The sequence below is a fragment of the Populus alba genome, chromosome 15, assembly GCF_005239225.2.
Source record: "Populus alba chromosome 15, ASM523922v2, whole genome shotgun sequence".
NCBI classification, from domain to species: domain Eukaryota; kingdom Viridiplantae; phylum Streptophyta; class Magnoliopsida; order Malpighiales; family Salicaceae; genus Populus; species Populus alba.
This window is the reverse complement of record NC_133298.1, coordinates 11,381,555-11,393,612: the sequence shown is the minus strand read 5'-3', so window position 1 is coordinate 11,393,612 and position 12,058 is coordinate 11,381,555. Positions and strand designations below refer to the sequence as shown.

Here is a 12,058-nt window from a genome sequence, read left to right as displayed (position 1 = left end):
TCTCTATAGCTCAAATCGAGCATTTGTTCCATTATTAAATTAACTATTTTCTCTATTTGCCCATTTACTATAGCATTAGTCTCATTAACCAGAGTAACTAGTTTCGTTGATTGCCCATTAACTAGAGCACTAGTCCTATTAACCAAGATGATTAGTTTCTCCAATAATCCATTAATCAGGGAAACTAGTTTCATTGATTATCTATTAATTTGGGCACTAGCCCATTAATCAGGATAATTAGTTTTGTCATAACCTAATTTTTGACCATTTTTATTTTAATTATTATTATTATTTTATTTACTAAAAAAGGGATAAAAAATGATGATAAAAAAAATAATAATGATGAAAAAACAAGTAAAATGAAATAAATAAAGAATGAATTAAAATTTGGATCAAGGGCAACATGATTGGAAGTTTTAGGGTTTAATTAAACTTTGAAATTAATCTAATTAATCCAATCAAGGATTTAAGTGGAGAATTGATAAGTTTTGAGACTTAATTAAGCTTGAAAATTAATCTAATTAATCCAATTAAGGGTTTAATTGGAGAATTAATAAGTTTTGAGACTTAATTAAGCTTGAAATTAATTTAATTCATCCAATCAAGGATTTAATTGGAGAATTGATAAGTTTTGAGACTTAATTAAGCTTGAAATTAATTTAATTCATCCAATCAAGGATTTAATTGGAGAATTGATAAGTTTTGAGACTTAATTAAGCTTGGAATTAATTTAATTAATCCAATTAGGGGCTTAATTGGAGAATTGGTAAGTTTTATACTTAATTGGACCTTGGATTTAATTAAATTAATGAAATCAGGGACTTAATTGAAGAAATAGTAAACGTTTGAGATCCAAATTGTGAAATTAAACTCCAAGGATTATATTGAAAAGGCGCGCAAATGCAGGGGGCTAATTACATTTTAACCAGGGATTTAATTACAAAATTATAAAAGTTCACGGACCAAACTCATAGCCTTTGGAACCAGGAAACGGCGTTGTTTGGAAACGACTGTTCACCGTCTCCATTACTCTGCAACGGCTCTGCCATTAAAGGTAGAGACGTTTCGTCCGTTGGCAGCCGACGCAGACATTTTCTTCATTGAAGGCGTCGGTTACGGAGCATTTAGGGGAGGGGCCAGCCGTTACCACCACCGGGGCTGCCGCTGGCTCTATAAAGCTGAGCAAAGGCGACCTCACAGGGGCAAGTTGCAGAGTTGGAGAAGGAAAGAGAGGGACGAATGAAACCAGAGGAGAGAAACACACATATTACCAGCCAGATTTTTAACCTTTTTCTTTATAACCCCACGCCAGAAGCAAAGCTTTCCATCACCAATACAGGCCGGAAAAAAACACAAAGAGATTAACCCAGAAACAGAGCAACTCACAGCACCCGACAAAAACAAAAAAAACCCAGAAAAACAGAGCAATTAACCCAAAGAAAAACAGAGCAAACAAAAACACAACAAAAACAAAAAAAGAAAATACGGAGAAGAATAGAAACATCAACCCAGATTTCGTCCCTGCAAGAAACCAGTCTTCGTCAAAACAAATATACCCAGAAAAGAAGAGAAAGGCAGAGGATCACGGATCAACCCTGTTTGCGTCCCTGCAAGAAACTAATTGATCACCGAACCATTGGTTATTGACAGAAAGCAATCGAACCAACATCAGCGTTGCAACCTTCCTCAGCATCGCCAGAAACAGAAAGCAGTCGAACCAACACCGGCGTTGCAACCTTCTCAGCATCGCCAGAAACAGAAAGCAGTCGAATCAAAGTAGCCACACCAGCGTTGCAGCCTTCTTCAATCGCCAGAAACAGGTGCGCCCGTTTCCATTTTTTTTGTTCTTCAGTGTTCAAATAACGTTTGAACAGTGCGAAGGTAATTTAATTACCTTCGCACTGTTGATGCACGCGTGAAATTGTTTCACGCGTGCATCTCTTTTTTAGCCGGGTCACTGGCTTGGGCCAGTGACCCGGGCCGGGCTGGCTGGGTCCAGCCCCAAAAATAAAAAAAAATATAGAAAAAATAAAAAATAAAATAGAATAAAAATAGGAGAACTAAAAAAAATAAAAAATAAAAAATATTTGTATGCATGAATAAAAGTAATATAAATTTATTGGTTTATTCACCAACGCCAGAGTCGGGAATAAAATACTGGTTTGAGTTTATATTATTTTTATTCGTTATGTTTTTTTATTTAGCAAAAAAAATATATGTGCATGTATAAAAAAAATAAATTTGTTTTATTTACTTATTTATTCACTGACGCCAGAGTCGGGAATACAATAAAAACACTGATTTTATTTTATTTTATTTTATTTTTTGTCCTTTTCTATTTAATTATATAAAAAAATAAAAAAATATGTGAATGCGTAAATTTAGTTTATTCACTAGTTTTAGAGTCAGAAATAAAAAATATTAATATAAATTTATTTTATTAACTACGTAATAATTACCAACGCCAGAGTTGGAATTATCTGTAGTTAAATATTCACTGACACCAGAGTCAGGAATATGGTGAATAAATCGTCAAAAACATAAACCAATAAAAATTTAGCAATTTAAGACAAAAACAACAATGCAGTTTGCCTTAGGCAGAACGTTTAAGGGGTGATAATATCTTTCCTTTTACGTAACCAGTCCCGAACCATAGAATCTTTGTTGACCAGTTAGGGTTCCTAGTGACCATAATACTAGGTGGCGACTCCTCAAACAAGATTTTTTTCCTAAAAGAACCAGATGCCAGAAATCTGTTATTTTTCCATAATAAATTCAAGAGAATTTATTTTTTTTAGGGCCGCCACGATGTCGGGTGCGACAAGTTTTTCCAATAGCTCATTAACCATGGCACTAGTCTTATTAATCAGGGTAACTAGTTTATCTAATTGCCCATTAACCAAGGTACTAGTCCCATTAACTAAAGTTATTAGTTTTTCCAATAGCCCATTAATAAGGGCACTAGTCCTAATGTAACAACTCGGCTTTTTCAAAGCCAAAATCAGTGGGTTTTTCTTTTGTAAGTCGTCAGGTTCCTGATACTTTTCACAATATCATAATGTAATTTATCAATGCATTTCATTCATTAGCAAGGCACAATCCACATAGGATAATATAAATCAAAATCCCATAAAAAGTTACAGTACACATTCTTGCAACAGTATTAAAGGATGTATCGTAACATAATTCATCTTTTAGTGTAGTGCAATACTCATGTGATTTTACAATACAACATTCTCATAAAAGAGAATACAACATACTTACATTCATAACATCATGTTTACACATTCGTATATTCGCAACTGTGTTCCATTACAATTATCAATACAGGTCATTTCAAAAGTTTCAAATGACAACTATTCAACTAGTACGTTCGTTCTTACAAAATACATAACACCCATACCATGCAAATATATATAGTTCTTTTCAAAATGTGTGGGTTGTGGAACAAATTTTCTTACGCACCTTGTTGGTGTAACGTCCCTATTACAATGCAAGATAATTTCAAACATTATAAGCAATTTAAAAACATAATAATAGATAATTAAAGCAATATTAACGGTTGTTTTTCATTCCTGGCCTAAAAGAGTATAATTCTTTCATTTTCCCCATACTTACGTAATACCACCCTTCTTATTTTGTCTATCACCGAGGCTAATTTTAATACTTAAACCTGATCATTCATCTCGGATGTCATTAACCGAAACTAACCCTCGAACTCCACCCGAGCATCACTCCAGGATGTCTTTAGCTGAAGCTGATCATCAATTACAACTTGACCATCCGTCTCGGATGCCATAGTCGAAGCTAATCATGAATCATTACCCTACCATCCCTCTAGGATGTCATTAACCAAAGCTAATCATCAAACGCAACCTGGCCATCCCTTTAGGATGCCATTAGCCAAAGCTAATTATCAATCCCAACCCGGTCATCCGTCTCGGATGCAATTAATCGAAACTAATCATCAACCACAACCTAGTCATCCCTCTCGGATGCTATTAGTTGAAGCTAATCATCAATCACAACCCAACCATTTGTCTCGGATGTCATTAGCCGAAGTTAATCACCAATTTAATCAAACATTTCATAAACGGTTATGTAATCACTATAACATAGTAATATATTCTTCATAATGCTCATTCAAACAATTGATAATAATTTAGCATTCACTTAGTCATAATAATAGATCCTTTAGAATACTCATTCAAACATTCCATAATAATTTAGCATTCAGTATGACATCACAATAGATTCTTCGAATTTCTCATACAACCATTTCGTAACAATTTAGCATTCAATATGACACCATAATAGATCCTTCGAATTACTCATATAACTATTATGTAACAGTTTATCATTAAGTATAATACAACAATGAATCCTTCGTAATACTCAACAAACATTCCGTAACAATTTAACATCTAGTATGACACCATAATAGATCCTTCAAATTTCTTATACAACCATTCCGTAATAGTTTATCATTCAGTATAACACAACAATAGATCCTTCGAAATACTCAATAAAAATTCCATAACAATTTAGCATTCAGTATGACACCATAATAAGTCCTTCGAATTACTTATGCAATCATTTCGTAAAAGTTTATAATTCAGTATAACACAATGATAGATCCTTCATAATACTTAACAAACATTCCATAACAATTCCGTAACAATTTAGCATTCAGTATGACACCATAATAAGTCCTTCGAATTACTTATGCAATCATTCCATAAAAGTTTATAATTCAGTATAACACAACAATAGATCCTTTATAATACTCAACAAACATTCCATAACAATTTAGCATTTAGTATGACACCACAATAGATCATTCAAATTACTCATACAACCATTCTGTAACAGTTTATCATTCAGCATAACACAACAATAGATTCTTTGTAATACTCAACAAACATTCTGTAATAATTTAGCAGTCAATATAATATAATAATATATCCTTCGTAATTCTCGTACAACCAATCCATAGCAGCTTAGCATTCATTATCGCATAATAATAGGTCATTTATAATACTCATACAAGCACTCCATAACAATTTAACATTCACTATATCACAATAGTAGATCCTTTGTAATAATCACCAAACATTCCATAATAATTTAGTATTTATTTCAGAAACTAACGTTATGCTAGAACAGGGTGGAAGTCACCTAATTGTTCCTCTTGTGGGGTGTCCTTGTCCGATCGAAGGTCCAATCCTGGTTGCATCACCTAACACACCAATAATCACAAATCAACATATTTGTATTCAGAAATCACATGTTCATATTCGAGTGTTCCACATATTATAAAATCATACAATGAAATTGTTACAAGCATTTAAGTCATTTCTGATTTGGAAGTCTGTTGCAAAAAATCATTAAATCATTAGCGAAAGCTACTCGTTAGCTTAGACTTCGACAGTGAAAACTGATTCGCTAGAGACACAGAATTCAGTAGTGAAAATTGATTCGCTAGTGACATAATTTTCGCTAGTTACACAGAATTCGACAACAAAGATTGATTCGCTGGTTACAAAGAATTCAGCAGCGAAGACTAATTCGCTGGTGACATAAAATTTGGTAGTTAAAACTAACTTGCTGGTGACATAGAATTCGACAGTAAAAATTGACTCGCTAGTGACATAGAATTCATTAGCAAAAATTGATTCGTTGGTGACATAGAATCATTAGCGCAATTTGGTCTCATGGCTTACGCATGAAATCGTCGGCGCACTTAGTCTACTACTGACTTAGAATTCATTGACGAAATTGTATTGCTACTGACCCAAAAATCATCGACGCGGTCTAATACAATGGTTGACGCGGAATTCATCAACGGACCCATCCTAGTGTTGATACCAAAATCGTTGACGAAAAAATGAGTAGCTACCGACTTTGAAATCATCAAGCGGTCCAATTCCACGACTAATGCTGGAATCATCAATGCACTCATCCACTATTGGTTTAGAAATCATTGATGAAAAACTACATCATTGCCGACCCAGAAGTCGTCGACACAATCCATGTTGCTGCTAATTTAGAAATCGGCAGTGACAATCAAGTCATTTCTATCTTAATCTCTTCAACATTTAAGCATAAGATTTACGCTAGGCTTTCCCCTTATCTTATACACACCCAAACCAAATTGAACATAGACCATATTCAACCACATGTAATTTATCACACGTTATCGAGCATAACATAATCAAATCTTAACATATACACTTTTCAAATACTCTCCTAGTCAGTACTTCAAGACTGGCATTTAGAGTCGCCACAATCATACATTCATATACACTTAATTCTATCATGGCAATGCATCAACACAATTCATAACAATTTTACAACACATAAGGGTTCTATTTCCATTCCATCTTATGTCATTTTAAATGTGTTCATCATGCATAGTTTCTTTCATGTTTTTCCCTCTTTTCTTTGATACGACATTGTTGTCCATTTTCTCCATAGTTTATACATGCCATTCTTCACTTTAGTCATAAATATAATCACAACAACATGCCATTATCCATATCTTCATTCACTTGATCCTTATTCTTGTAAATTCATTAATCTCAAAACAAAATCAAAGCATTAACACTAACATAGATTTTATTTCAGCTTAAATATAATGTTAGGGTTCAACAAGATCACAATTCTGCATATTCTTACATTTTATTTTCACACAACTCTTCACTGATGCATGCTAAATCCATACATTATCATGAACATGAATTTTTACCTTAACTCGTGCATGTTTCCATGAGTTAAACAAGGTCCTAAATTTCAGGTTTTATCATTTCATTTCATCATTGTCCATTATTTCCCTTCGCCAGCCCTTAGTCTAGGTTTTGTTCATCATGTGCATCCATTTCTTTTTTTCAATGTTTCTGGAATAGGTCCCCTTTAATCTTTCTATCCAGTTCTGTAAAGTAATAGGTGTAAGATCCGTAGCCAAACCCTTGTGGTTTTCTTCTCTTTTATGTCCCGAAATTCCAAGAAGCAAGTAATGAGGTGTTCTTTCTTTTATATATATATATATATATATATATATATATATATATATATATTTTAACTCTCCTGCCTTCTCTAATGTTCAAGAAGGCTACATGTAACTAGGTTTATGGGGTTTCTCTTTGGGAAAGAGGGAGGAGGCTGTTGCAGGCTAATAGTTGATTTTTTGAAAGAGAAAGGATCACCTTGCATTTATCCCCCCTAGTTGGGATGTTTGGGTGCTAGACAAGGGCTGTTCTTATCCCTCATTTAGGTTATTTTGAGGCTAATTTCTATGCCAATTTTATCCTAGAACATGTTAAATTGATTAACTTAATTTTTTTTTAATTAATTTTTTTTCAATTTCAACATTAAATTAATAAGAAATTTAACTTTATAATTTTATTTTATTTGTTTTCTATAAAATGTTCTTAATCTCTCGACCGGAGTTGTATATTTCAAAAATTAACTTGTATTAACTCGAATAATTTTTGTTTTGTTCTTTTTTTTTTAATTTAATATAATTTTTTTAATTTTATCTTCGTTAATTAGAAATTAACCTTCATAATCCTTCATAATTTATTTTATAAAATTATAAGTCCAAATTACAAATTTAATAAATTAACACAAAACCAATTATATATATATATATATATATATATATATATATCAGATTTTTTTTATTATTAGAAATTACATTATCAACACTTGAAATTTATTTTACGTTAAGAAATAATTCAACTCAAAGCAAAGGCAAATGATACATTTGGTAACTAAATATGATAATGACAAGCTTGCACTAATTAATTTATAAACATGATCCATACGATAAAAAGAGTACAAATCGAAGTGCATATCCACAGTCACTACTGCACTTGCCAATGACTTTGTACACTATAAGATAATTCTAGCCGTGCCGAGGGGAAGAGGGTGATGCTTGCCTATGGTTCAAGAAAGTAAAGTCCCTAAGGTTAGCTCTTTAAACTTTGGTTAGTCTCTGGTTGCTTTGGGGCAGTGACCCCACCATTCATTCTAGCACGCGCCTCATCGAACATCCTTTGCTGCGCAGCGGCTGCTTCTTCCTCGGTCATTGCCGCTCCATTGCTCCATTTACCACCTTTTAAAGAGTCATGCTGGAAGAGAAAAAGGAAGGAGAGAGAGTGCGAGATTTATTAAACAATACTTACATCATGCACTTTGAAAGCTCAACTGTAACAAAAGATAATATATCATTTTGTGCTCTCAAAGCTCAATTTTAAGCGGGCAGTTAAAACTAAAACGGGGAATGTACAAAAAAAAAAAAAAAAAAAACTGAAGGCTCAATAAAGCTCATAACACCAGTCCATTGTGGCAAAAGTAAATAAAAACAAGGCAGGTGCTGAACCAACAAGACTATCTTAATACATGGCTTTGTCATGTGGAGAGATCTGATTTTAAGAATAATCTTTCTTGCAGAAAATGAAAAAGGATGGGGAAAAATAAAAATTACCATAGTCTCTAGCTTGTGTTGCTCATATGCAGCATAAACCTCCTCAATGTACTCTCCAAACCCAAGAACCTGTGAATCAGATAATCGATCAGATCGTACATGTGAATAAAAATTGCAAAACCTTAGACCATTCAAAATTGCAAGCTGGCAAGCAGGGAGATCTTGAAAAGGCACATGGGTTTCAAATGCAGACCGTTAATCAATTCCATTAAAAATACATGATTGGCTTGAAAAAATAGAAAATAGAAACAGACTGACGTTGAGAGGCATTTACAGTAAAACTATTAATTAAACATAACTCAGAGGATTATGCATGGATCAAAAGGACTATGAGACTTCTCAGTGAATGAACTGGTAACGGAAAGATAAGCATCACCAATAATTCTGAAAATCATAAGAGATTAAAGCAGATAGTACAAATGAAAAACACTTTGCAGGGAATAAAACCTAGGTTCAAATTATTAAAAGAAAAGGTATAGCACATCATCCCAAAACAGTATTGGAAGAAAATAAACCATGGTTTGCATGCAAAGAATGTTGGTTCCAACTAAGATGAACAAGAAATTATGCATGTCAAAAACCCACACTAGAGAGAGTAAATTGGATCAGTCAAAGACCTCTAAAGCCTTGAGTACATGCTCAGGTGCAATCGTTCGCTTGTCCTCTCTGCTACAAACGTCATTGGACTCTGATGATACAAGGTTTATAAATTCTGCAAAGAAACAAGTTCCTCAGAGATTTGTTAAAACATAAATCACAAAACCATATGAAAAAGTATTGACTGTCTGGTAGTGAGAGAAGAAAATGCAGTGATGCAGAAAAGAAATAGGTGCAGTAGAAAAAACATTGGACATTTATGTGGATGGAATGACTTAGTTTTAAATGTTATATCAGCAACCAATGAAATGCTATTGAACAAAGCTTAACTTATAACCAAATAAACATATGGCCCTTGCATGTGATACTAAATTGGCCACATCATAAAAATTCTAATTTAAGCATCCTATATCATATAGCCAATACTAAATTAAAAAATCTCAGGCCGCAACTAGGATTCAAGGAAACGAAAGGGTGAGCACATTATATAGGAAAACAGTTTTCTCTTGGATGTGTGCTATCTTCAAAATAAATGGTGCCGGAGGCGACTTTTTAAATAATATTGCAACTAACCCTTTTCTTTTCTATCCTGATATTTAAGTATGCCAATCTTAACAACAGTTTCCTGAAAGGTTCTCTTATCAAAAGTAAGGGCAAGATACAAAGATGCCATTCAAGATGGTAACCTCATTTATGGCTTTCTGCCTATTGGCAAGGATCATACCTATGTAGTAATAGGAAGTTGATTTAATCTTTGAAAGCTAGCTTCCAAAAGGAGGGGAAACTTGTACATATTAACAGTGTCATTTCCAGAACTAACAACATCCTTTCCAGATTCCAACCAATGACATTCCAACAAGCATTTAAATTAGAAAAACTTAAAAGAAACTTTTAATAGGGTTTGTTAGAGAAAGAGTTCCGATACCATCTGGTGAACCACATCTTGGAATAAATCAAATTCTAGCCATGAAATAGCTTTTGAAGACAAGCTGCAGCTGCAAACATTTGTATGGAAGGTATATTGTTTTAGAAGAAAACAAAAACAATCCCCCTTATGAGCACATTTATTAAGTTTTTTTTTTTAGAATGGACTACTAAGCTTTTGTTAAGGTATTTGATTTGTCACAACAGCTCCAAACAATCAACTGATAATGGCACATCTCTGGAAAGTGTCATACGGAGATAACTATAGCAAGCCAAAATTGAAATTTAGAAATATCATCGATAAATATTTTATCTTATGCTAAGAATAAGTAATTCACAATGAAGCTTTTTCTAATTGGATTTGGAGCTTTATCTCCTAAGGTCATGCCTCTCTTTCTATTTGCCTTCCCTTTTCCTTTTCTTTCTGCCTTTTTTCTTTCTTTTTTTTTTTTCTTGTTAAAATCATGTGTGAACTGAACAATGACATTGTCTGATGCAGCTGCCCTATTTAAATTCCAATTGATCTAACTGATACAAGTCCCATAAAACAAAGTACCAGCAGATAGACTAAAGGGCCATGCTCATTCTGTCTCTCCACATAAAATCATTTTCCCAAAGAAAAGTTTTGCCTAGAGGTAACAATGCAAAGAAAATGATAATCAATCAATATGATAATATGCAAAGAATTCAAGTTAGATAAAAGATGCAAAATGACTTAAATCTCACCTACACAACACTCAATTAAAAGATCTTGAGCATCTCTGGCAACACGAACATCTGGGGGCAACATCTCTTTAATAATTTTGGTCATAGTTGCTGTAAAAGAAAATTCACAAGGAATGTGCATTCAACACCCTTTCAAGGACTTCAAGGCCAGCAAGCCCTCAATCAAAAGCATACAAGTTAAACGCACACTAAGCAGATACCACACACATAATTTCCTAAATCACAACAGCACCAGGCCGTTGCTATTCCTACTTGACCCAACATCACTAAAAAATGACTGCAAATATGCAAGGCAATAGCAATTAACCACAAATACAATCACAGACGTCGAGACCCTAACCCATAACTAACTATAACAACACTCTGCGTATGAATCTCTCAACTCGTACATTTCATAATCTCTCAAAAGTAAAACCTAAGGTAAAACTCATTTTATTTTTTTGTCTACGGTTTTTTCAAAAACTAAATCTAGCACCTTCAAAAAAAAAAAACTTGAAAAAAAAAAACTGTAGCTAGCCAAACCGCAAAAATTAATAAACTAACAAGCCAAGAGGAAAAAAAAAATGCAAAAGATATAAATAAAACTGACCAAACAACTTAGAATTAAAATACGCACAAATTAAATCTTCTAGTTTTTTTTTTCCGAAATTACCTTTAGGAAGCGAAGCATCCTCTTTCGATTTACCAACTATATCCATCGGTTCCATCGCTGAATCCTTCAAACCCTAAACAAAAAGGCAAAGAATTACATAAACCCACAGATCTACAACCATATCAATTAATCGAGAGAGAGAATTAACTCACCGAGTCAAAACACGGAGATAGAATCGCGCGAAACTACGGGCGGAGAAACCGAGTCAAGCGATTCAGTACCGTATTTACTACTACTGTCGTCGTCGTCGAGGTCGAGTGAGAGATCAAGAGAAGGAGAAGAAGAGGAGACATGGTGGTGTTGTTAATATATGATGAATTTATCATCAACTAAGGTCATGATTTGATTTCGGTGTCTGTTTCTCTCTTCTTCACGATAAGACTTCCAGGTCCTGCTCGCATACGATTTGCTCAACCCCGCAAACTCTTCCTCTCTCGTTGTATCACGCGCTAACTTAAGCGCGTTTTGCTTTCATTACAAAATGACTGTTTGTGGGACGTTCCAGGTTTGCTGGTGCGTTTTCTCAACGCGTGCATTTGGTGGAAACTAGGTCTTGGTAGGGTGTTCACGGTCCAATTCGGTCCGGTTTTAACATAAAAATTCAACTGAATCAAAAAATAATATTTCTTGTTAATATAACCCGAACCGAATGAGAACCGGTTTTGTTCAGT

General features: G+C 33.8%; 1 protein-coding gene across 2 annotated transcripts; it reads right to left on the bottom strand.

The window, feature by feature from the left end:
• Window positions 1-7,777: 7,777 nt before the first annotated feature.
• On the bottom strand, window positions 7,778-11,832 carry LOC118032769 (protein Dr1 homolog). Of its 2 annotated transcripts, none has more exons than XM_035037552.2 (6): window positions 11,609-11,832; window positions 11,388-11,460; window positions 10,736-10,825; window positions 9,106-9,200; window positions 8,489-8,557; window positions 7,778-8,132 (listed from the first exon to the last, which is right to left on the bottom strand). In XM_035037552.2, exons 1-6 carry the CDS (start codon window positions 11,711-11,713, stop codon window positions 7,971-7,973), a joined length of 594 nt encoding a protein of 197 aa, XP_034893443.1. In that variant the 5' UTR covers window positions 11,714-11,832; the 3' UTR covers window positions 7,778-7,970. The 2 variants fall into 2 exon arrangements, with proteins under 2 accessions (XP_034893443.1, XP_034893444.1); XM_035037553.2 differs by having other exon boundaries at window positions 11,540-11,825.
• Between the last annotated feature and the right edge of the window lie 226 nt (window positions 11,833-12,058).